This window comes from Gilbertella persicaria (genome assembly GCF_025201335.1).
Source record: "Gilbertella persicaria strain CBS 190.32 chromosome Unknown B0P05scaffold_45, whole genome shotgun sequence".
NCBI classification, from domain to species: Eukaryota; Fungi; Mucoromycota; class Mucoromycetes; order Mucorales; family Choanephoraceae; genus Gilbertella; species Gilbertella persicaria.
This window is the reverse complement of record NW_026252006.1, coordinates 15794-40566: the sequence shown is the minus strand read 5'-3', so window position 1 is coordinate 40566 and position 24773 is coordinate 15794. Positions and strand designations below refer to the sequence as shown.

Genomic DNA, 24773 nt, shown 5'->3' with positions numbered 1-24773 from the left:
CTCTTTTTTGGTGATTGAATTCATCTGTCACTTTAGAACCATGTCAATAAAGATGTTGAATACGCCTATCACAACAATCATTGACTTGTTTTTTTTCTCATACATTACCTAACAAGAATCCACATACATACCTTGCATGTCTGGATCACTCAGTACTATGTAGAACATGGGCACTAAACAAGACAATCAAACCAAAGAACAGTCACATATGCTTGATTTAACAGAGAAAAAAAAACTTGCTATTTCTTTTCTCTATCAACATGGTTGCTGAACAATTAGAAAAAGTAACTGACAAGTTACAAGACACTCATATTGAAGACGAGGAACAAGACATTCCCGCTGCTGAAGAAGGAGGTGATAATGTAGCTGCCAAAAAGAAGAAGAAGAACAAGAAAAAGAAGAAGAATGGACCCAAGACACAGACAGAACCACCTACTGTTCCCGTCTCTAAAATATACACAAACAAAGTCTACCCTGTAGGAGAAACACATGACTATATCAATGAAAACACCTGGAGAACAACCAGTGAAGAAAAACGGGCCGAAGAAAGATTAAAAGAAGAAGACTATAATGATCTTCGACGAGCTGCTGAAGTCCATCGTCAAGTCCGTGCTTATGCTCAAAAGGTCATTAAGCCAGGCATGTCCTTGACTGAGATTGCCGAATTGATTGAAAATGGTACCCGTGCTCTTGTGGAAGAGAATGGATTAGAGGCGGGTATTGGTTTCCCTACCGGTCTTTCTATCAATCATTGTGCTGCTCATTTTACACCCAATGCTGGTGATAAGACAGTGTTGCAATATGATGATGTGATGAAGGTCGATTTTGGTGTTCATGTCAATGGTCGTATTGTGGATTCTGCTTTTACCATGAACTTTAATCCCAAGTTTGACAAGTTGGTTGAAGCTGCTCGTGAAGCAACTTACGCTGGTATTAAAGAAGCAGGTATTGATGTCAGATTATGTGATATTGGTGCTGCTGTTCATGAAGTCTATGATTCATATGAAATTGAATTGGATGGCAAGACATACGACATCAAGCCTATTCGTAACTTGAATGGACATACCATTGAACCCTACCGTATTCATGCTGGTAAATCAGTCCCTATCATTCGTGATTCTGGTGATGAAACCAAGTTGGAAGAAGGCGAACAGCTTGCTATTGAAACTTTTTGTTCTACCGGTCGTGGTTATGTGATTGAAGATGGTGAATGTTCTCATTATGCTAAATCCACTGAATCTGGATTTGTGCCTTTACGTTTAGCTAGAGCCAAATCATTATTGGCTACCATTAACAAGTCCTTTGGTACTCTTCCATTCTGTAGACGTTATCTTGATCGTCTTGGTGAAGAAAAGTATTTGATGGGCTTAAGAAACTTGGTTGATGCTGGTGTTGTCACTGCTTATCCTCCTCTTGTGGATACCAAGGGAAGTTACACTGCTCAATTAGAACATACGATCTTACTTAGACCCACTTGTAAAGAAATCGTCTCCAAGGGTGATGATTATTAAAGTCTCTGTTTTTTATATATATATATTTATTCTTGTTTTTGTCTCTTTTGTTGTTGTTCATTGTGTTGTTCTGCTTGTCTTCTTTTTCTCCTTTCAGACGCTTCTTTAATACGAGGTATACATTCAATCAACTAGAGATATGATAAGCCTATCATTTTTGTGGATATAGAATACCTGTTCTTTAGATACAGCATCATTGATACTCTTTAATACATTCAATACAGTAGACTCATGATTTCCATCTAATTTATCATCTCTGTAGCGCATAAATCTCCATGGTGATTTGAGATTCAATTCTTGTTGTAATTCTGGATCATAATTACATTCAATGATTTTGCCATCCATGTAATTTGGTCTATCTCTAAATTGTGAATGCCATTCTTCATCTGTAATGCCTAATTCGCCAAAGGATCGATATTCTTTACCACCTTGCCATACAAGTAATTCAATACGTGGTTTAGCTAGAAAATCTTTGACACCTGGTAAACTACCACCGGGAAAATGTAATGCTACTTTGAAATCAATCGAATTCTCATTCAGTGGTTTCCATTTTAGCCTAGATTAAGGTCAGTTTCTTTTTTCTTTTTTCTTTTTTTTAGTGCCTACTTACATCTTGTCGCATGTACCCATCACATAAGGTGCGTCTACAGAAGTAAAGATAAGACCATCGTTGCCATGCTTTAGCTTAGGAATAATCTCATCAAACACAACATCCAAATGGTGTGTAAATTGTTGTTCTTTGAATTCAACTCTAAATACAGATGAGTATGGTTCTCATTAGTGACTATCTTACAAGAAGGGCAGTTGTTTACGCATATGAGGGTTCTTACGGACCATCTCTTGATGAGGGCGAATGATATCTTTCTTTAGATACTATAGACTATGTCAATACCATCATTACCAAACAATTATAGGTTACCCCAAGTCGACTCATCAAACCTCGAGAAACAAGTACTATCTCTTCAATGCATAGACAATCAAACAACAAAAACCGTAATTGAGTCTAGAGGGAATCCATAAGAACAAGACAAACAAGAGCGGATACTTACAGATCCATCTGGTTCTTTATCCAAAACAAATTCACCATCAATAATGGTGTTCTTTAGACATTTTTGAAAACTAGGATCATTAGGAATAGGAAAGCGAAAGTTACGCACAACATAAAAGTTGTTTTTTCTATCAAACTAGACAAAGATCAGAACAAGGCAATCCACAGTAGATACAAACAAGGTATATTTCAGGCATTTTTCTATCATTGACAGTCAATAATGCAAGACAACGTACACCGTCTGATTTCTCTGCAACAAAGAAACTATGACTCAGATAAATACATGACATGACCTATCCACTTGTCTTACTCTTCTTCTTGTATCTCTTGCAACTGATTTGATCCAAAACTAACAGGTTGTGCACCTGGAAATCTACATGATTTAATAGAGATGCTTATCATGTTGCGAATTTACTTGTAGGTTCTAAGGCCTAATAGGGATGCTACTTTTTCTTTTAAAGCAGTAGGATCTTGCACAAATTCGCCAGGAATGTTAGGTACAGGACTGGTCATGATCAAACAAAGGAAGAAAAAGGGAAGAATTCACCTAAAGATAGGGGCTTAAAAAAAGTATGACGCTTTTGTCTTCTTTCAAAGTCTTGCAACCAAAAAGAAAAAAAAAAAAAAAAAAAGAGAGTGAGCAGAAATGACATAAAAGAAATAAACGTTATACAATATGCGTGTAAAGTGCAATTGATCGCTTCAAAAATAAAAGTTGATTTAGGAGCATATCGTAGCAGATCACCTATATATATTTAATAAAATTAGCTTCATTTACTAATTATGCTAAGCCTATTCCGAGCTCTTTTTCAAAAAAGTATCTTTAAAGAGTTTTCACCTATAAGGCTGATGGTAGACTCCAGGGGTTGCGTAAAAGGGTAGGTATATAGCTTCTTGCAAAGGTTTTCTTTTTCTTAGGCATATAAAGATAGCTGAAGCCTGTTTGTACACGCATAGATGCCCTAAATACCTACAAACGGTGTTTACTAGTACTTATGGTACCTTTGAGGTTGATTTGGATCAGAAAAAGTGTCTTATGAAATTTGGCCCAAATGGCTTTTTTATCAAAGGATACTATCCATGGAAATATCAAGTCTGACGACTCTTGACCTTCATTCTAGCATTAAATGATGAAGAATGAAGATATTGACAAGCATAAATACTCAAAATGAATACAAGAAGCTCTAGTTTCTGTTCAATGTGTTTGCTTGTTAACTGCATTATGAAAATAATGAGAAATGAGCCAAAAACCTCAAAAACAAGTTTGCATCTTTGTTCAATACTTTAGCAGCAAAGCTGTCATGTTTCTTAGATTGATAGTATTAGAAAGCAAATATCTACAGCTTTTATTATCGCACCAAAGCCAAATGACTACGCCTTTATGCAATTTTCAGCAAAAGCCTGATTCTGATGCGTTAGTAAGAAGAATTGAAGTTGCCTTCCATCTTCAATCTCTGAAACACAGCCATCTAGTAGGTCCTATGTACATTAGTCTCACATTTGCATGATAAATCCATCATAATTTTGCTTTTAAATATTCCTGGATACTCCATATAGCACATGGTACCTTCCAGAGGTCAATAGCTGCCAAGTTCTATATGACATCTAAACCAGAAACGTTAAAAAATGCTCAAAACGCAGCTTAAACAAGCCAATCTTTGATGGACCATTGCTCGACAACCAGATTATCAAAACAGTTCGTTTTTTTTATTTAAAACGTATTCTTTGAGACACAGAAGTTGAATGGTACCATTGGTTTGGCTGTTATGTGAAATTCATTTTTTTTTAGTTGTGTGTACAAGCTGTTTTTGAGTTTCATTTGTTTTTTTCACTTCTTTTCACTGACATTTACAAACTACAGTCGCATTTTGATCCAGTTGTTACAAAGACTAGACATCAATTGCAAAAAAGTAAAGCGTAATGACATAATATAGTGAAAGCAACATCGCTGTAGTTCAATAAGTGAACTGTACTCTGATCAACTCATATTGACAATAAAAGACAACAATAAAGCAACAGACGTGAGTGGATAAAGCAATCATATAAATGGACTCAGCCCATCGCTTTTATTCAAGACTGTTTGCGTCGATAACTGAAGATGAATAGACAATGCGCAAACACAAGAAAATAGGATACACAAAATGCTAGCATACTGTGAATCTGATTAGGATGATCAAGCCTAATCAAATCCTCTTCTTGCCTACACAAGAGCTGATCAGACTCTCAAACAGACAAGAAGAAGACTCAAGAAGGTAAACGACATTGTGAAAATCTGTTGAGACCTTGATTGGATACCTTGAAAAGCCTGAGAGAACCAGAGCCAAAGAGGGAGACAGTCTTGCACCAGCAACACACTGTGATGACCAATATTGAAGACACCTATAGAGCCAACTTGAGTAGAGTATACCGTGGGATCTTGAGCTTACCTACCAAACCTCCACATTCGGAAATGTGTGGCTTGGCCAATCAATCTGTTGCCTTGGCTACTTTAAAAGGTGGCGTGAACAAATGTTTTTTTTTTATCAGATTTGTGATCAAGTTGCTCAACTATAATCAGTTGTGTAAACTCGCTTTGTGTATTCATTACTTTTTTATGTCTACAGAATAAAGAAGAGGTTAAAGAACAAACGAAAGAATAAATAAATATAGGTTAAAAGAGAGAGAGAGAGAGAGTGTGTGTGTATGTATGTATGTATGTATGTATGTCTTTTAAAGGTACCTAATGAAAACAAATAATATACATATGAATCAATGAACATAGTAATCAAAATTAGATATAGCAGTCGAGAAAACGGCTCAAAAGATATACAATGATTTGAAAGAAATAGTTTGAACTAGGTGCATACACGAACAATGATGATCCAGTTGGAAGGGAACTTTCTTATGATAATATATCATTAGTTGGCATTGTATCTCTTAGTCTGGATTAAAGTGTGTACAAGTTTTCTCGGTGATTTTGCAGTGCTATTGCATTTACTAAAATAATATGATAATGTTATTAAAAAAGAAGACAACCCCATTCAATAACACTCAAGTGAAATACTTGCTTTTGCTGTGTTACAGAATGATGCAATATTCCAAACATTCGATTCATCAAACCCAAAGTTGATACACAAACAGTTGATTTTTATTAGTGGCGTGAACCATCTCTAACCAGTCTATCATCTTCATCAGATTCCGATTCTGATAATTCGTCTTCATCCAATTCAGTCAAAGGCTGCAATACATCAAATTCATAGCCACCAGAGCCCACTTGTCTGTCACCTACAGATACAGTGGGCTGCCAGCCATGTCTTTGGTAAAAGAAAAGACCTGTAGCCACACCAAAAATAGCAACTGATCCAAATACACCATACACAATGGTCAAATAACCATCGTCTTTTTCATTCAGAGTGACATTGTCATCTTCAGTTACTACAGGCTCAGTGGGAGTGGGTGATTCAATGTTACTTGTCTTGGATTCAGGCTTAATACGAGTAGGTCTGGGTGGAGTATGATCCACAGTGGTAGTATGTGTAGCTGTCTTGGTTGTACTGATCAGAGTTTCATGCTCTTTATCTTCATGGAAGCCCACTGTCGTATGAATAGGAGTGCCTTCGAAATTGGGGTCCATTTCACCAAACAAGGTCAATGTCCAGTTAAACATAAATCCTTTTGTTTCTGGATTATCCACATCATATACATTCAATGTCCAGTTACCAACAGGGTCTTCTTCCCTAACAAAACATGTGAGACAAATCTGTCTTTGTTTCTCCCACTTACCAATGCTTTACAGTCATGAACTTCCAGTTATGAATACCATTTCGGTCTGCATCCAACACGCGTCTTGTAGCCAACTCGGACTTGATTTGGCTAGGACTCTCTAAATCGATCACAATACTGCCACGTCTTTGATGCTGGATGTTTACTGTAGCTGTGATGTGTTCCAACCGAAGCAGACCAGCCGCCTTTATCATGTCTTCAGTCACCATCACAGTATTTTTGAGGGCCTTTCGTGCCTTGAGATTCGTGGAGTCTGGAATGGCTCGTTTCTTAACTGGACTAGGCAGTTCGAGCCATGTCTGTTGATTCACAAGTTTAAATGTCTTGGCAGCTTCAACTAAAGCATAAGCATCCAATTTACCATAACCAAACTTGTGATTATAGAGTCTACCAGAAGGTAGTTTTTGCCAATCGTCATCTTCGAGATTGATAGGCACGGCTGTTTGTACACAAAGATGCTGTAAATCTCGCCAACTCAATTCGGGTCGTACAGATAGCACAAGAGCAAAAATACCAGCTGCATTAGGTGCAGCAGCAGATGTACCTCCATGGCGGTCAGAACAATCATTCTTGCCTACATCTGTAGTATGCTAATCCGCCCCCTTCAATTACTATAAGCCAATCAACGCAAGTTACTTACAATGTATTGTCCTCCACCACTTGAATAAGTCACAATAAGTTGAGCTGAACAACTCTCTGAATAAGGTGGATGCTGATTCCTAAAATCAATCGCACCCACAGTGATGGTGTAAATACTGTTTGTATATCCATCAAAATTACAGTTATCTCCTGAAGTAGCACCATTGCCTGTAGCAAACACATAGATAGACCCTTTTCCGCCTCTTCCTTTCTTGATACCATTCACAAAAGCATCTGCCAAAATACCGTTGGGTGCTTCCATACTCTGTCCATTATCAGGAGGACCCCAAGAACAAGAAAAGATATGGTTCTTTTGATACTCATAGTTAAGGGCAATCGCTTCATCTGCATCGGTCAAATCACCCGATAAGATACGAACACCGGCTACTTTGGCCTCATAAGCAATGCCTACACCACACACATCGTTCTTGACAGCAGCAATTTGACCTGCACAACGTGTACCATGGCTATCATCCCATAATTTAGGCTTAGGTAAAGGTTCATGATCATTAAAATCATAAGAACCTTCAGCAAACTACAGAAATAGGATCAGCAACAGAGAAAGTACTGTTTGCAACTTACAAAATTGTCTGCTAAATCTTTACTTTCGTAGTCTAGACCATCATCAAGAATGACTACATTAATGCCTTTGCCAGCAATACCTTGTTTCCAGACTCCCGTGACATTAATGTCGTTACCTGGATTGATCTGATTGATCTAAATAATTCTTAATATCACTGTTTCTGTGCAACCTTGGTTTTATATGAGTTACCAAGTGCCATTGCTTTGTAAACCAAGGATCCTTAATCTTTAACGATGCTTGTGCATCTGCAAACACTTGATCTACAGGTATAGGACCACGCTTTTCACGCTTCTTGAGGACTTGTTTTGTGAGCGAATGAGCATGTTTCCAGTGCATGTCATCTCGTTTATCAAGTGCTGTCTTTTGTCGTTCAAATTCAACCAAGACTGTATCTTCTGCATCTCTTTTTGTCTTGAGAGTACTAAACATATGCCATGCATCTAATTCGCCTACATTGCCTTCGTATCTTACACCTAATTGTTGAGCAATATGCTTTGCTGATTCCTTATTATCAATATGAAGTGTATAATAATCCCTGTCAAGGTCTCTTCTGCCCATATATGTTTGAGCTTGAGTAAAAGAAGATATGGTTAACCATAAAGCTATTGTTGCTAATCCATAATAGACCATATCGAAATGACAATATGCAAAAGAAGAAGAAAAAAGTAAAATAAAAAGGGGGCAAGCGTATTTAAATACATCCCGACGTTTCACTAAAGAAAAAGAGCCAAGTAGTAAAAAAAGAAAAAGTGTGATGCATGATGCAACTACTTTCAAACAAACAAGTTATCCTCCTTCTTTTATATCAAACAAGCTTATGGTGTCATTTTTCTTCTTTTTTTTTTTTATTCATTACAAAAAAAGAAAGAGAAGAGAGAGAGAGAAAAAAAGAAAAAAGAGTGCACCGCTTTAGTTGGCCTTTCTACGGAAAGAACAACCTATTTACACAACAAGATCAATATACCAAACAAAATCAAATTCCCTTCTTACCTTCAGTCAAGCGAGCACGACCACCAGTGGGTTGGCACAAGACAGTACCACAAGAAGAACAGAGGACAACAGTTTGGGCATGGCTGAAAACAGTGCTAATGTTCAAACAACCAGGGCACTTAACATCCATAAAGTAGGAGTTGGGAGATTGCACGAGTCTCTTGAGCTTGTGAGAACGCTTTTCGTGTTCAACAGAGGGGTTGAGAAGATCGATGGCCAACTAATAATAGAAAGAGAAAATATAGGTTAACCATGTTGATGAGAGAAAAGAAAAAAAGAATAAACGCGTTTCGTATCCTAATCAAAATGAACTTTATCCATCCATCCATCCATCCAGATAACCATCCACTTTGTTTAGATTACGAAACTGTCTGTGGGATTCTCTTTTTTTTTTTACATACGGTCATATTGCTGTGTCGAAGGCTCGGTGAAAAGGGAGGATTCAATTGTTGCTTGTTCACCTATATCTTTTGATACACCTCTTGCCACTATTTCAATTGGCCCGGCACAACTGACTTTTAAATGTTCGACATGAAAAAAAAAATATAACTTTATTATCCTTCAAAACACCATTCATATTGTTTAGCTAAAGCCTTCTTTTTTGAACGTAATCGAGAAACATCTCCAAACTGTCTTACTCTTTGACGAAGTGCTAACCAAACGACATGTACATCATCATTGGTCGATTTGTAGGTGGTAATCATCTTTCGGACGCTAGCTAAATTCTCGGAACGTAATTTCTTGAGACCCAAAATACGCTCTTTTCGGCGCCACATGCCTCTGCCAAGCACAACAGCATCAAATAGACGCCATCGACCCAATAAGTCTTTGAAATTTTCATAGCGTTCATCAATTGAGGTCACATGATACCAAACAAAGACACCCAATGTAGCCAAGGCAATAAAGAAACCAGCCAAGGTACCACCAAACAAGCTATACCAAGCCCATACAAACGAAACCAAGTAAATGACAGGTACAAGAAGCATACTGAAAAAGATCTTGTTCTGAGCCCTAACTTCTTCATAAATCTCAAAATGACCAGCCATGTAGCCTACAACATAAAGGGGCAAATGAGCTACAAGACCAGGTAAAAATAAGGGTAAATCAATCAAACTAGCAGCTGTACGCTTCAATAACTGAACCGTGGTCGTAATGGCAGTGATTTCCTTTTCGTTGTATTTAGCAATCTGAGCATCTTTTAACAAGAGTGCCTCTAATTCGAGTTTATAGGCAATCAAACTCTTTTGAAGTCTAGCGATCTCTACATCTTTCTCTGCAAGTGTGTTCATGGCATTGATCAAGCTAGAGTTCATGTTAGACACATAGGATGACTATCTTGATTGGATACCTTTGTGTAACCGGTATATAATCCTTCATGGTGCCATTTTCACCAGGGAATAATAACCATCTGGCCATATCAGCCGAATACTTGCTATTCCAGTCAGGAGAGTTGACGGTAATTTTTTCTATCGCTTCTTCCGTCATCTTGGTGAGCTGTTTAGCCGCTTTTTTAGAGTCCTCTAAATAAAGTGGCAAAAGAGGCTCAACAGAGATAGGTTTACCGTACCTAATCCTATGTCAACGTCTCTCTTTAAATATCAATCAACTTACTTTACAATCACCACACTTCTGTATTTTGACTTTTCAGGGTACACAATGCCTACAGGTAAAATAGGTGCGGGTTTATGAAGACCTTCTTGTTGGTTAATTTTAGCATATTCCAAAGCTGCCTAAATAGATTCCGCCGGTCTTTTTTCAATATCATCCCTTTTTCTTGATTATGATCACTTACAAAACTAGTTCCGTCCTTGAAAGTACCTAGTCGTGGTAATGTATGACTTGTGCCTTCTGGAAATACAGCAACTGCCTCACCCAATTTAAGTACTTCAAAAGTAGAAGCATATAATTTCGCATTATTCTTGGTGGTTCTATCGACTGGGACAACACCACAGTCGTGCAGGAAAGAAGCTGCATAAGGGTTTTTGAACATAGTGTCTTTAGCCCAATAATGAAGTCTACGTCTATTGGGAAAAGTGACAGAGAGTACAGCTGGATCGATAATCATATTGTGATGAGTGGCAGCACTAATATGGTTAATCAACATTATTCATGATTAAGGCACTTACATAATAAGTGGTTGTGATTCAGGAGGAATATTCTCAGTGTCTTCGAGCTGAATGTCACTAAAGAATGACCAAAGTGCACTTCGAGAGACTTGGCATACTACTTCATGGTAGAACCCGAAAGGCATTGCTTATCAACAGCAGTAATATAAAAAAAAAAAAAAAAAAAAAAGTATAAGCGGGGCTCACTTTAGGCATTTGATAAGTTTCTCTGACCAATCAGATGATGCCTGGTGCTATTGCCTATTTTAAATGAGTTTTCAAATGATTATTACGTCATTCAATTTAAATCTTGAATGCACAATTCCAACTTTGTCTTCCCCTCGACTACTACTTTAGGAAATAGTCAAAGTTTACTTTGGCCATAATTAGCGTCTCTCGTACTTAGAGAGAGAGAGAGAGAGAGAGAGAGCTTGTATTTTTATTATTATTAAGTGAAAGATGAGCCTGACTTCAAAGTAGCATTAAAAAATCAGCTGTGTTTGGCTTTATTCAATTGCTGTAGATTTACTTTGAATCACCCTAAACTCTAGTGATTTTCATAAAATACATTTCGTTCCCTTTCAGTTTCATGATCAATGGACTTTCTGAAGAAGGGACGTAATGCTTTGCTACTGAGCAAGTCGTTCTAAACAGTAAGCAGTAACAGTCACTCATTGTCAGTAAGAAATGATAGACTTACTGAAGAGCAATGAAGTAACGATGACAGCTATGAAGTCCATGTTATTGTGCTGTCAACCCCTTCTTCTAAGAAGATACTTGAAAGCGACATATTATTTCGTGTTTTGGTACCTAGTATAGATCATGGGTTCATATCAAGTAGATTATGCTGAATGAGTCTCATCTTGTCTTCCTTCTACTTTGATTGTGATTTATACTATAGAGATACTAATAAGTCTCTATATTCAGACAGGAATTTTACTAAATGAATACAACAGAATGCTTATTCAAGAACTGCTTGCTCTCATCACCCAATTGCGCTTCTTTATTCGTTGTTTAAATTCAAAATAAGACATCCTAAATTGGTCATGGCAACAATCAAATCAGATTGGTGTAGACCTACTAAACGGAGATTAAATAAATGAGAAGCGTGTCTTTTGTATATTTGTCTATAAACAAGTTCATCATTTAATTTTTCATTTTTAGCCCCATAATAAGGAGAAGAGGATATTTTTACTATTATTAAGAAAGCAAAAGAAAAGAAAAGTAACAAGCAAAGCTAAAAATGACGTGAATCATAGTCTGTTATGTCTCATAATTTTTTTTTTTACAATACCGTCACGTATAATTAGCAACACTTGAAGCTCAGCCATTTGAATGAAAACCGTTTCTTTTTTTTTCCCTCTTTTTCTTCTTCTTTTGTTTTCAAAAAAACAAAATAAAATCTCTTACGGGTTGTTTTTGATATTGAAATAAAATAAGAGAGGCAAGCTATCTAAAGTGTATCAAGACACGTCTATTAACCTATGTTTATACAGAACTTTTTTTTTTTATAAAAAAAAATAAATTGAAAATATGACTTCACACGAAACACGCTCAGCACATACAACAAGGTCTAAAAGTTCTGCTTCTGAACAAAACGATATTAAGAAACTCAGGTCGAAATACTCTGCAAAATTACCTACGCTTAAAGTTCTATTCTCTGACTGGTCAGACGATGACCTTTTATTTGTTTTGGAAGAAGCTAATGGCGATCTGGATTTAACCATAGACCGAATCAGCGAAGGTAAGTAAACAAGATGGGTCCATCTGAGAAACTCACGTCTTTTATAGGCCACGCTAGTCAATGGGGTGAAGTAAAGACCAAGAAATCTAAAAAAGAAGCACAAAAGGCAAAGGCTGCCACTACAGGAGGAGTCTCTTTACATCAACAACAGAGTACTACAACACCATACCGTGAACCCAAGAGCACACAACAAGCAAGAACATATAATAATGACCGAGCCAATCGACCTGGCAAAGGCAAGCTACTCTTATTTTTATGATTGTTGTTTATTTACTTTTTTTATACATAGCAGCATCCAATACACGCACACGTACATCAAAGACACAAAGCTCTCTCCAATCTGCATCTTGGGATAGTCAACCCAAATCTAATTATAATGAAGTCTCCTCTGGCTCTTGGGCGTCTATTGCCTCCTCAAAGCAACCATTACCAGATGACAATGCTTTTAGCACTCATGAGGCATGGAGCGCCCCTAATGACACGACTGTAAATGATGACTGGGCTCCTATTTCTTCTAACAAGGCTCATGATGATCATGAAGACCAACCAAAGACTTGGGCAAGTCTTCTCAAGTAAGTTGATTTTTTTTTTACGCGTTATAATTTACAAGGGTTGAAATTAATTTTCTTACTCCTTAAATATTAGATCAAAGCCTAAACCTGAAGAACCTGTCTCTACCAATACCAACGAAAACAACACTCATCATAATAACAACAATAACAACAACAACAACAACAACAGCAATAACTTTACTAGCGAATGGGATGCCCCTAATACTACAAACGAATGGAAAGCAACAGAAACAACTGATGGCTGGAACGAGCCAGTGGTTGATGAATGGTCTACCCCTGTTCACGAATCAAAACCTGCTGCTGCTGAATCAAGTACTGTGGTGGAGGAACAACCCTTAGAAGAACAAGAAACTAAAGAAGAAGAAAAGAGCACTGACACCATGAGTGGTCGCCTTCATCATCAAGAAGAACCTGTGGTGTTGCCCTCTTCTGCTGCTATCTCTTCTTTGGATGTTAAGTTTGGTTCTTTGAATGTGGATGAAGACACCAATGCTTCTCATGAAGATGTGTAAGTAATCATGAAAAGACGCGTTTAGAGATACTAACCTTCTCTTAGTACAAAAGATACGACAACTACTACTCCTCCTCCTTCCAATGAAGAATCCGTTGCACAAGCTGATCTTTCAGCTAATGCCACAAGCACTGCTCCCGCTGCTGCTTCTACTACATCTCCTGTTGCTGCCCCTACAGCTACTACTGCCACTGCTCCCGCAACCACTACTACTTCTGCACCCATCTCTAATGACACTTTTGGTCAATCCAACTACCTCAAGCAACAAGAACCTGCTTATAACAACAATCAATCTACCCTTCCTCCTCAACAACAACAGCAGCAACAGCAACAACAACAACAACCCCCTCAACAACAACAACAACAACAACCCCCTCAACAACAACCTCCTCAACAACAACAACAACAACAACAACAACAACAAATTCCTCAACAACAACAGCAACAGCAACAAATTCCTCAAACAATGCCTCAGCAACAATTTGGTATGGACCACCTTACTTCCGCTTACAGCTCTTACTTGCCTAACCAACCACCCACCGGTGTTTCTGGTTTTGGCATGAACCCTATGGGCAGTTTACCTGATTATAGCATTTATGGTACTGAAGCTCAAAGAGCTGCTGCTATGGTAAGTGTTTCATAGACGTGGGGAAAAAGAGAAAGGGGGAGAGAAAGATATTAAATCGATACTGCTTAGGGCTACTATGATCCTACTGCTTATAGCCATTCTCCTTCTGTCACTTCTGCTAGTGTTTATCAATCCCGTGATAAATACAGCCAAGATGGTCTTCATGGCCAAAGTAGCCAAGGTGCCAATATGCCTCAACAACAAATGTACCCTACTAACTTGCCTTATTACCAATACTACTACATGCCTAACCAATTCAATGCTTACCAACAATCTGCTTACGGTCAACCCTTCATGAACAAGAGCATGTACCCTAGTATGTACCAACAACAACAGGCTCAACAACAAGCTCAACAACAAGCTGGTAAGCCTTCCACGACCACCACAGGTGCTAGCGCTTCTCCTTATGGCAGTGCTGCTTCTCCTTATGGTCAACAATCTCAACTCTATAGCCATCAATACGATGATTTAGGCATGGGATTAAATGACTATCAAAAATCCATGTACAGTCAACCTCAATTACAGAGTTTCCTTGGTAACTTGCAGCAACCCCCTCAGCAACAACAAGCACAACAAAAGTCAAGTGACTTGAATGCTAGAAATACTACCACGGCTAGCGCTACTGCTTCTACTGCTGCTGTCACTCCTCAACAACAACCCCAGCAACCTCAACACCATCAACCTCAACCTTATGCTGGTAATTATTTCGGCCAACCTCAAATGTTCTCTTATGGTCAATATCCTCAACACCACCAATTCCAACAAATGCCTCCTCAACAGCAGCAACAACAACAACAAACACCTACTCGTCAACAACAATATTGGAATCAATAAATTCCCCTCCTCCCTTTTTGTGTGTGTGTGTGTGTGTGCGTGTGTGTGTGTGTGTGTGTGTGTGTGTGTGTACAGTAACACTTGTGTGTAGATTATTATATATATATATACGTATATATTTATACAATAAAAAAAAAAAAAGAAAAAAAAACCAACTAGGACATGGTTCCAAAAATATTAGGATGATTTGGTGGTGGTGGGACAGGTGCAGGTGCTGAAAAAGGATGATGCATTAATGGATGATGTGGTAACTCTGTTGTGGTTGCGGTGGTAATGGTGGTGGTGTTGGTGGTGGTTAGTGTTGGGTCATACAATACAACCATGCCATGCTGTGTATGGTTTAGACATTGAAAGCCACTTGAAGGAGAAGCCATCAAGACATCGTATAACTCGCGAATATCCACTTGGAAATCACAATACAGATCAATCATCATACAATGCAATTGAACCAGTGTGTGATATTGTTGTTGACTGCCTCGGAATATATTGGACTGTGTGATCTCATTTAGTTTCTGATAGGCTACTTTGGCTCTTTCTAATGTCATGGTTGTTCTATCAGGCTATAAATGAGGGTCGTTAACTTGAGTAGCTCATATATAAAAAGAGAGGGAAAAAAAAAACTTACCAGAGCATCACCAAACAATTTGCCATGGACATTATCTGAAAGTAAAGAAGAAGCAGTCCAACCATTTGACCAAGTATTCTGTGACTGATTAGGCGCAATATCACTTGAAAATCGTCTGTCTGCAAATGTAGATGGTGAAGTAGCAAAGCGTACATCATATTCATTTAAAGAAGACATCAAACTTGTATTATTGGATGTACGTGGTTCACCAAATAAGAAGCTTGAAAAGAATGAACGGGGCTCACCATTCATGGCTGTACTTGTTGAATCAAAGGGAGAAGCAATAGACGATGATCGCTTAGCAATAGGCTCAGGTATGGATGCATTGTCTGTTATCAGTAAAGAGGACATGCGACGACCACCTGTCAGTGGTTGACCGATAGGTGCAATAGGTGTGATGGAACGACGTGTTGATGTGCTAGGTTCCACACGTTGGTTGTTAAATAAACCTAGCATGGGGGGATCATGGAGTTGGGGTGGTGAAGTAGTGGAGGGAGAAAGTAGAGAAGTAGGTGGCATAAAAGGAGGAGGAGGGGGAGGGGGAGGAGGGGCAATAGGATGAGTGCGCATGGTAACTGGTGGTTGAGGTCTTGAAGTACCAACAAGAGCTTCAATCAATACTTGTTGTCGATTTTCAGGCTCTTCATGAGAAGGATGTATAATCCCAGGAGGAAGTGACTTTTTCGTCGTGTTTTCTGTCTGTACTGGTGGTATTGATTCAACAGGCGTAGTAGAGGAAGGAGGAGGAAGAAGAGGGGAAGAAGTCTTTGCTTTGGCTGCTTTCTCTTTCTCAATGCGTTCTTTCTCTTTCTGTGCTTTTTCTTTTTCAAGACGTTCTTTCTCAAGACGCTCTTTTTCTTCTTTACGCTTTCTTTCACGCTCAGCTGCACGTTCTTTCTCTTCTCTCGCTCTACGTTTCTTTTCTTCTTCTTTACGTAGTCGTTCTTCTTCGCGTTGGCGCTTTTCTTCTTCTTTGCGAAGTCGTTCTTGTTCACGTTTTTGTCTTTCTTGTTCGAGCTTTTTAGCTCTTTCATGCTTAGCAGCTTCTTCTTCTGCTTTCTTTTTGGCTTCACGAGCAAGTCGTTCAGCTTCTTGTTGTTGTTTGAGTTGCCTATGGCGAGAGAGCGTAAGAACAACAAGAGATAGGATGAGATAGTTACCTTTTCTTGTCTTTCTTCTTTTCTCGCTCCTTTTGTTTTTTTGCTTCTCGTTCTTCACGAAGACGTGCCTCTTCTTCTAATTCTTCAAGCAAACGTTGCTGACGCTCTTGAGCTACTTTTTCTCGATAGGCAGCAAGAACGCGTTGCTCAAACATACGAGCAGCAAAGATTTGAAACATACGGCGACCTTCTTCCATACGTTGTTCTTCAGTACGCGTATCCTAAAAAGGCGTGTCAACATGCAAACATTCAGAGAAAAAAAGAACTTACTTCATCATCTTCGTCTTCAAAAGCATCTTCCTCGTCTTCTTCCTCTTGGAAGTAATTGTTACCTTGTTCCAAGGTAACGTCTTCTTTTTGCATTCGACGTTCAGCTAAACGTTCCATCATATCCAAGAACTTTTTACCATCGTTCTTTAGCAGATCATCAGCAACAGTCAGAATACCACCTAGAAAGAGATATATCAATACAAGTTGCCCTCAAAACCTATTTTACCTTTCACAGTTAAGCTGTTTCCGAAACTGAAATGGTCACCATTAGCAGAAGCTCTGGAGAGTGCTGTATGGCGAATATGAGCCATTTCTTCAAACCGACTTCTTTCGCCATAATTGACTGGAGGACGAGAGATGATTTCTTCATCTTCAAAGTCTTCATCTTCTTCTTCGTCCTCCTCTTCTTCTTCGTCATCGTCTTCTTCTTCGTCGTCTTCCTCTTCCTCGTCGTCGTCTTCCTCTTCAACATCGTCCTCTAAATCTTCTTCGTCCTCTAAATCTTCTTCTTCTTCGTCATCGTCTTCTTCTTCATCGTCTTCTAAAGGATCTGTATCGTCATAACCATTATCGTACATGGGGTCAGAAGGAAGATAGCTGGCATGCAGAGGGTTCATATTGCCACGCGTCTGTTGCTGATGATTAGCATACTGTTCGAGTTCTTCATAATAAGCATCATATAGCACTTCGAGTTCATCTTCAATGGCAGTTCTATACAAACAAGTCAATATGACACATTTGCTTTTTTTTTTTGTATGTTACCTCTTTTTACCACAAACAGAACAGTTGCAACTATGTTTTTGTTGTTCTTTCATCTTGCGTAAGACTGCCTCTTTTTCGACCTTGACAAGAGACCTTCTTTCTTCTTCGCCTAACTGTAGCCAAAACTCTCTAATTTTTTGACGTTCTTCGGTATTATTGGTACTTGACCAAAACGAGTCTTCTTCTTTAGACTTTTTAGCCGTATTAGAAGAAGATGGTTTGTTGGATCGATGATGGTTTTCTATATGGTCACCGTGACGAATGACATGGTGATTCATGATGGCATCGACCATGTCTGCCTGTGTCTTTGCAGAAAAGTCAGTAACAATTTTGTTGTTCTTGGTCTTTTTCTTGTTTTTCTTTTTCTTTTTAGAAATGTTGTTTGCTGTGCAATTGGCATTGTCCATAGTATGAGGTGTCTTATTAGGTAACTGCATAGACTTTGTCATTCGTCTGTGAATAGAAAAAAAAAAAAAAAGAGACCAGATGAAACGCAAGTCAGTAAAATATGTTCAGAAAGATCTTGCTAGTGAACAAAACAAGAGCGTTGTGTTTATTATACCTTTTTATAATGTTTCGTTTAACAGAATACGTTTAAAAAAAACCCACTAAGAAATAAAAATAAAAAGAAAAAAGAGAGAGAGGAAAGAAAGAGAAAGAAACCACCGGCCAATGAATAAAAAGCGCGTGACGTGATTTTCTTTTTTTTGCCCATCTATTTTCTATGGATTTTGAGAATAGCCTACCTTTACAAGTGTGTTCTGGCGACTATACGTGGATTACTATGGATGACACTGTTTGTACTTATAAAATTGATTGAAGCGACATGATAAATGATAATAAGCGTCTATTATGGCACTTGATTCGATACTTTTGCTTTAAAAATGTTAGGATATGTTTAAAAAGAAAAAAGGGATTCTTTTTTTTTTCTGGGCCAATAGAAAAATAAATTTGGACATTTTAAAATGAAAATGGGACAAAATTTTGAAAGTGGGACACTAATACAAAAATGGGACAGAGTTACGAAACTGGAACACTAATACAAAAATGCTCTATATAACTGTATTCTGTACTTACAAAGAAATGATTGGCTCATTAGGTTGGCTAGCTGTCACGAGTCTTTAACTTAGTTTTTTGGTGAAAAAAATAAAAAAATAGAAATCAACTTTTTTTCTAGCCAATCACAATTTTCTTAGTACTTTCAAACTCTTTTTGTAAGTGATTGCAATTTTCAAGATTAATCTTACAGATCCTGCTCCACTCCGTCTTCCAATGTGATAGATACTCTCGCAGCCACGCTTTATTTTTTCTATGTTTTCAAAGCCACGCATCGTGGGGTTACTATGTCTGATACCAACATAAATGCAGAATATATGGATGAACAATCAACCTTCACTCGCTCACAAGCGGAGGAAATATTCAGAGAACTGGAAGAACAAGGAGCTCAAGAGAGAAAACTTCAAGCAAATGGAACAGATCTCCCTTTGGAAATACCCAAAGCCTTGGACAGTGCATCTTCAGCACAACTTAGGACAACTCCAAGCAGTACAAGAAAACCGTACAACAATATAACGATGATACGAGGGCAAAAGCAGAACAATTTAATAAAGGATTCATCAATGAGAAACTAACATCGCAAATAACGATTTACATGAACAGTTCACACAGGGTAAAATGTGAACTTTAGAGAAAATATAGGGATGCTTATATTTTATCGATATTCCATTTGAAATTTTGAAATAGGCCTTAAGAACAGCATATGTTTATTTAAAAATCACATGCACTGAATGATAGGAACTATATGTCAATAAACTATACTATTTTGGCAGTAATAGCTAATCAACAAAAGGATTCAAATCCCAGTATTCTTCAGAGTTAACATTGAACCATTGTTCACCTTTTTTAACAAAGCCAAACTCATCCGGTTGGCCACACAAATTGTCTGCATTTTCACTTTCATCATTGTTATTATCGGAATCAAAAGCTTCATCACTATCAAAGGCTTCAACTACCGGAATTCTTGAAATGGAATAGTTATGTCGGGGAGGTGTAAACCAAGTAGGTTCCGGTGGCTGGTTTTGGTTCCTGTTTGGAGGTCGAGTTGGCGCAGGACGTTTTAATTTGTTTTCTACTTCAACTGCCAACTTCTCAATAGAAGCTTTAAATGCAAGTAAAGCTCCAATAAGATTATAATGTATTTCATCCAAAAGTGAGTAGCTGGTGGGAAAGGAGATTTCGAATTGTGGAACATTTACATGATAATGGTACGGAGTAGGGTGAATGGTGGAGAAACTGCATTTGGTGCCTTTGATTTGGATCATCCATACATTACCAACAATATTTTCATCGTAAAAAATGTGATCTAGGTTTTTTTTGCATTTCTTTGCCTTCACGAACGAGTTTAGAAGCATCAGCTTTTGATTTTATATCACTTGCAACATGATGACAAGCCTCACCGCACATCAAATCAAATTCTTCATCTTTGTAATCTAAAAGTACTCTGACATCTACTTTAAAGCCAACAACATTATTAGAATCCTCGTAAAGTAGTGATTTGGCAAACGTTGTTCCCGCTAATACTGTCTCTCCAATTTTGATTCGAACCATGTTGTTAATGAAAAAGAGTTTGTCCAATACTGGGAGCCACAATTGGTAAGCATAATCACGTTCTGATATCTTGTTTGAATTGTTTTCATTGAACATAAATTGTTTTGACTGTATCTGAAACAAAACTTCGCTTAAAAAATCGAGCGTTCTTTCTTGTTTTACAGTGGTTGATGCGAGTTTTAATTTACAGATGAAATGCTGAGCCTTACGACTATCGTTGTTGTTTTTACATAAACTGGATATCAAATTCCATTGCTGATTGATTTCAGTTGGGATGGGTGGCAGATTTAATTTGTGCTTTTTTTCATATTTTGAATATATCTTCTTCCAAAGGTCCTCATCAAAAAGTGATTGCTGACTTCCATTGGCTTCATTGGAACTGATGTCTAAAATGCTTGACAATCCACACGCCATTGTTTTGAGCTCTGATAATGTCAGGTTTTCGTTGTTCTGATATTTTGAATGTAAAATAACAGCAGCATTATATATAATGTCATGAATATTGATTCCTTCAGAGGTTTTGATAGAATTTGAAGACACAGGGGCATTGATGGTTGTAACAGAAGGGGCAGAAGTTCCAGAAGAGGTAGCAGTAGCACCAGAAACCAAGGAATCATAAACGTCATGCGATTTAGAAGTAGTAGAAGATTCAGATAAAATATCGATTTTAATGATTGCTGTCTCTATTTCGCGAAACTTTTTTTCTGTTTAAGTAATACTTCTGCCTCTGAGTTGAGCTGTGTTTGATTATTCAACTTTCTCTTTGAACGTCTTTTCGCCTTTTTCTCTAAATGATCTTCAAATTTCTCCATGTACTTCTTATGAACATCAGCAGATTGCAAATACAGGTTCACCTGGTTGGCATAGGTTTTTACATACGGGTATCGATTCAAACGTTTGCTAATCTTCGCTAATGAAGCCTTGTATTTTCTTATTGATTGGTCTCCGCTAAATGATATTGTGTCCTTCATAATCAAAGTGTCAAGATTCGTCCATTCGTCTAACTCAAGCTCAGTGAACACAGAGTTTATAGCATATGCTTTAGAATCTGTCTTTGATATTTTGAAGTTCTTGTACGTGGGTAAATCGCAAGTAGGTTTCTTCATTTGACAAAGATGGAAACAGTTGTAAAGTGTTCCAAAGATTTGAAGAAAAAAATCTGGCGGTGTTAAAACCTCACTGTTGATGACGTATTTTCAGTTTATTAAATTTTTAGGGGCGCGGAACATTTTCTCTTTTTTTTTTTTTTTAACAAACTGATGCAGTCAATTCAAAGTAGTACATTTTTCACGCTGCTTCCGGAATATACGCCATCTTATTCCTTACTCTTTTTGATGTAGGGTTGAGGGAAATGTTACGAGTGAAAGATGGAACGCTTGTTTTGTTACAAATCTTGTTCATCTTCTAGTTTCAATACTTGACGTGGCCCTCACACGGTGTTAGGTATTCATCTAGTTGACATGGTGCGATGGCGTTCCGAACTTGATGAGCTGTTATTTCAGAACCAAAATACACTGGCACTACAAAGTAGTACATTTTTCACGCTGCTTCCGATATATACGCCATCTTATTCCTTACTCTTTTTGATGTAGGGTTGAGGGAAATGTTACGAGTGAAAGATGGAACGCTTGTCTTGTTACAAATCTTGTTCATCTTCTAGTTTCAATACTTGACGTGGCCCTCACACGGTGTTAGGTATTCATCTAGTTGACATGGTGCGATGGCGTTCCGAACTTGATGAGCTGTTATTTCAGAACCAAAATACACTGGCACTACAAAGTAGTACATTTTTCACGCTGCTTCCGATATATACGCCATCTTATTCCTTACTCTTTTTGATGTAGGGTTGAGGGAAATGTTACGAGTGAAAGATGGAACGCTTGTCTTGTTACAAATCTTGTTCATCTTCTAGTTTCAATACTTGACGTGGCCCTCACACGGTGTTAGGTATTCATCTAGTTGACATGGTGCGATGGCGTTCCGAACTTGATGAGCTGTTATTTGTTTTTGATTACTCGTTACAAGCTTACGGATAGTAAAGGTGAGTGATGTTTTAAAATGAGTTTGGACATCAGATAATTAACAAGTATTAATTACCCTGATCGGCCTAAATGAGCTGGATGGGTTATATCTTTTTTTCTCTTATCCATAGGCAGTACATGTGAAAGAATTGATTTACTGATAATAGAAAACACCTTGGTCCTTTCTGTAACTAAAATACAACATATTTGTAAAGAAGTAAATAGAATAAAGAAGATTCTCAATCTTTACAATCGTTTACACAAATCAGAGTCTATCTTGAATAATCAACACGCTCTTATTTAAAATACTTTATCCGTCTCTCACCAATATATTTCTTTATAATAAACATATTATAACAAGTCTCAAAGTATTTCATCACTGTCTTATTTTGTTCTATCTTTTTCTTCATTCATTTTATTTTTTTATTTTTACTTACGTATATAAACCACAACGCTGGTTATGTGACAGTAGCCCGTGGATTGATTAACGGATAAGCCCTCGAAAGTGGCAGAAATAAGATGCGTAGTATCCCTTACAATGTATATATAGTCTTTAATGAATTGAGAGTGTTCTTCCGTAATCTTAACATTATTTCTTTTTCTTTATTTAACTTTAAAGGCCAAGTTATAACCTGAAAATATTGTTCCTCTACTGGCTTTCCATTCTTTATTGAATTTGTAAGTCATGGTGTATTCAATTTTAGCCTCTTAGCAGCTTGAGGAAGCTTCACATTCGTGTCGCTCCCTCACCGGATTCACTTATATTAATAGTCAAACCAATAATAGCGACTGCATGCTACTACGATGGCAGATCTGGAATCTATTTACCTCTTATTTTAGTATCAAAATACCACTAATATCAGTAAATCTTGTGAGAGAGAGCACTTTTCATCAAAGAAATGAACTGAACGACTCGTGATGGCTTGTTTCTAATCGATGTCCAGACCATATTTGGATGTGGTACTTGGCCTAAATCAAGTTTGTTCATAGCTTGTTTTAACATTTCAACCTCTTTTTCCTTGGACGATATAGAGGTATAAGAAAAAGTCTCTAAACTGTATAATATTTTGATAGATGTTCCCCTGTAATATCTTTTGGTTGATATTCAGTATCTTCATCCTCAATCATGACTCAAAAAAATTCATTAGAGGGCGAGTAATGATAGAAAGCAATTATGTTCATTTATAAAAACTTTTAGCACTAATTCCCATACTAAATATAATTAAAGTGACCACAGCTAAAGATGGATGACGCTATAAATAAAAAGCCTTATGGCCAAAGAGAACTTCTTTATATTCTATTATTAGTTTGTTCTTGTTTAATGAGATCATGCACGGTTCTTTTTTTTTTTTTTCTTCATTGTTGAGGGAGGATCGCCGCATTTGATAAATTTTCCTAAAGTAGGCTGCAAAATTTCTGAGTAACATGGACGTAGCACTTATAAACTTCTACTCAATAAATCCAACATTTATCACATTTTACACAGGCACAGAAATATAAATGTATAACTTGTGGAACAGTCATTTAATAACACAGCACACAAGTTCCAGACTCGTCATGAATTCAAGGATCAAGTTTTTTTTTTTATCTTATAAAAAGGATACCTTGACAGTAAACAAATAAAGCTGCTGCATGAAATAAATAGGAGAGAAAGAGTTGAATAAATTACACAATGATAAGAACAAGCGATTACTTGTCCTTGTACGATTTATTAATAACGATGTGTATATTGCTGCTGTTGTTGTGGTGGTGATGGATAATCAGGCATCTTTTGGAAGCCGTTGTTATCAATAGGTATTGTCTCTGAGAAACCTTGGCCACCACTCGAGACATTTTGAACCATCATCATGTGGTTTTGATTATCTGTTGCTAATCTCTTGCGCATACCACGAATACTTCGAACAACGTACCATATTAAAATGGCCAAGAAGAACAACACAATGACGATGATGAAGACATATCGGTCATGTTGCTTAAGCCAACTTTCTTCTGCAGGCTTAACATTCGTGTCTTGATCATTGAATCCATCTGTGGATACTTTGGGAGGTGCTGTTGTGGTAGGAATAGAAGAAGAAGATATCACTGATGTTGGTTGATTTAATATCGTTGACTGAGCAAATACAGCTGAGAACAAGGCAAGGAAAGCTATCAAGTATCTTATCATTATCTATAATGAGAGGCAAGTGATGAAAAAGAGTGGGATACAATATTAAAAAAAGGAATGGAGTGGGCCAAAATGAAAAGAAAGAAAGAAGAGAGAGAAAGAGAGAGAGAGAGAGAGAGAGAGAGAGAAAAAAGCACTTTTACTCCCAGTGTTAGAGAGACTATATAAATCATCTACACGATCTTCATTACTAATTTGTTGCCCCTGTTAAAAAAAAAAAGAAAAGAAGGCAGCGCG

At 37.5% G+C, this 24773-nt stretch overlaps 11 protein-coding genes across 11 annotated transcripts; 3 read left to right on the top strand and 8 right to left on the bottom strand.

The window, feature by feature from the left end:
• The first annotated feature begins 29 nt into the window (after positions 1 to 29).
• Positions 30 to 1774, top strand: B0P05DRAFT_245108 (peptidase M24, structural domain-containing protein). Its single transcript, XM_051573320.1, has 2 exons — positions 30 to 1476; positions 1609 to 1774. Exons 1-2 carry the CDS (start codon positions 261 to 263, stop codon positions 1644 to 1646), a joined length of 1254 nt encoding a protein of 417 aa, XP_051431380.1. The 5' UTR covers positions 30 to 260; the 3' UTR covers positions 1647 to 1774.
• On the bottom strand, positions 1574 to 2961 carry B0P05DRAFT_623971 (mRNA capping enzyme, catalytic domain-containing protein; the record flags this gene model as incomplete). The annotated part of the gene is made up of 7 exons (XM_051583454.1): positions 1574 to 2067; positions 2122 to 2262; positions 2305 to 2384; positions 2431 to 2514; positions 2561 to 2695; positions 2739 to 2823; positions 2870 to 2961. The coding sequence occupies 7 exons, from the start codon at positions 2959 to 2961 to the stop codon at positions 1635 to 1637; spliced, it is 1050 nt and encodes a 349-aa protein (XP_051431379.1). The 3' UTR covers positions 1574 to 1634.
• A 2728-nt stretch (positions 2962 to 5689) lies between these two features.
• On the bottom strand, positions 5690 to 8173 carry B0P05DRAFT_477232 (peptidase S8/S53 domain-containing protein; the record flags this gene model as incomplete). Its single annotated transcript, XM_051574953.1, has 5 exons — positions 5690 to 6275; positions 6322 to 6911; positions 6962 to 7495; positions 7543 to 7677; positions 7733 to 8173. 5 exons carry the CDS (start codon positions 8171 to 8173, stop codon positions 5690 to 5692), a joined length of 2286 nt encoding a protein of 761 aa, XP_051431378.1.
• A 161-nt stretch (positions 8174 to 8334) lies between these two features.
• B0P05DRAFT_556428 (40S ribosomal protein S27) lies at positions 8335 to 8961 on the bottom strand. Its single transcript, XM_051579904.1, has 3 exons — positions 8935 to 8961; positions 8534 to 8753; positions 8335 to 8481 (listed from the first exon to the last, which is right to left on the bottom strand). Exons 1-3 carry the CDS (start codon positions 8938 to 8940, stop codon positions 8453 to 8455), a joined length of 255 nt encoding a protein of 84 aa, XP_051431377.1. The 5' UTR covers positions 8941 to 8961; the 3' UTR covers positions 8335 to 8452.
• Positions 8962 to 9050: 89 nt separating this feature from the next.
• On the bottom strand, positions 9051 to 10814 carry B0P05DRAFT_556421 (uncharacterized protein). Its single transcript, XM_051579903.1, has 5 exons — positions 10660 to 10814; positions 10326 to 10617; positions 10145 to 10263; positions 9882 to 10100; positions 9051 to 9835 (listed from the first exon to the last, which is right to left on the bottom strand). The coding sequence occupies exons 1-5, from the start codon at positions 10782 to 10784 to the stop codon at positions 9088 to 9090; spliced, it is 1503 nt and encodes a 500-aa protein (XP_051431376.1). The 5' UTR covers positions 10785 to 10814; the 3' UTR covers positions 9051 to 9087.
• Positions 10815 to 11989: 1175 nt separating this feature from the next.
• On the top strand, positions 11990 to 14953 carry B0P05DRAFT_599395 (uncharacterized protein). The gene is made up of 7 exons (XM_051583203.1): positions 11990 to 12082; positions 12135 to 12382; positions 12430 to 12618; positions 12672 to 12954; positions 13028 to 13462; positions 13511 to 14093; positions 14163 to 14953. Exons 2-7 carry the CDS (start codon positions 12172 to 12174, stop codon positions 14925 to 14927), a joined length of 2466 nt encoding a protein of 821 aa, XP_051431375.1. The 5' UTR covers positions 11990 to 12082; positions 12135 to 12171; the 3' UTR covers positions 14928 to 14953.
• Positions 14954 to 15055: 102 nt separating this feature from the next.
• Positions 15056 to 18367, bottom strand: B0P05DRAFT_599394 (salt tolerance down-regulator-domain-containing protein). Its single transcript, XM_051583202.1, has 7 exons — positions 18307 to 18367; positions 17745 to 18197; positions 17209 to 17693; positions 16983 to 17161; positions 16713 to 16933; positions 15553 to 16663; positions 15056 to 15487 (listed from the first exon to the last, which is right to left on the bottom strand). The coding sequence occupies exons 2-7, from the start codon at positions 18191 to 18193 to the stop codon at positions 15083 to 15085; spliced, it is 2850 nt and encodes a 949-aa protein (XP_051431374.1). The 5' UTR covers positions 18194 to 18197; positions 18307 to 18367; the 3' UTR covers positions 15056 to 15082.
• Positions 18368 to 18926: 559 nt separating this feature from the next.
• Positions 18927 to 19525, top strand: B0P05DRAFT_556412 (uncharacterized protein). Its single transcript, XM_051579902.1, has 2 exons — positions 18927 to 19413; positions 19488 to 19525. Exon 1 carries the CDS (start codon positions 19088 to 19090, stop codon positions 19373 to 19375), a length of 288 nt encoding a protein of 95 aa, XP_051431373.1. The 5' UTR covers positions 18927 to 19087; the 3' UTR covers positions 19376 to 19413; positions 19488 to 19525.
• Positions 19526 to 19579: 54 nt separating this feature from the next.
• Positions 19580 to 20155, bottom strand: B0P05DRAFT_477182 (uncharacterized protein; the record flags this gene model as incomplete). Its single annotated transcript, XM_051574952.1, has 1 exon — positions 19580 to 20155. One exon carries the CDS (start codon positions 20153 to 20155, stop codon positions 19580 to 19582), a length of 576 nt encoding a protein of 191 aa, XP_051431372.1.
• A 2587-nt stretch (positions 20156 to 22742) lies between these two features.
• B0P05DRAFT_556402 (uncharacterized protein) lies at positions 22743 to 23605 on the bottom strand. The gene is made up of 2 exons (XM_051579901.1): positions 23504 to 23605; positions 22743 to 23454 (listed from the first exon to the last, which is right to left on the bottom strand). The coding sequence occupies exons 1-2, from the start codon at positions 23515 to 23517 to the stop codon at positions 23232 to 23234; spliced, it is 237 nt and encodes a 78-aa protein (XP_051431371.1). The 5' UTR covers positions 23518 to 23605; the 3' UTR covers positions 22743 to 23231.
• Positions 23606 to 23861: 256 nt separating this feature from the next.
• B0P05DRAFT_556400 (uncharacterized protein) lies at positions 23862 to 24664 on the bottom strand. The gene has a single exon (XM_051579900.1). It carries the CDS (start codon positions 24534 to 24536, stop codon positions 24084 to 24086), a length of 453 nt encoding a protein of 150 aa, XP_051431370.1. The 5' UTR covers positions 24537 to 24664; the 3' UTR covers positions 23862 to 24083.
• Between the last annotated feature and the right edge of the window lie 109 nt (positions 24665 to 24773).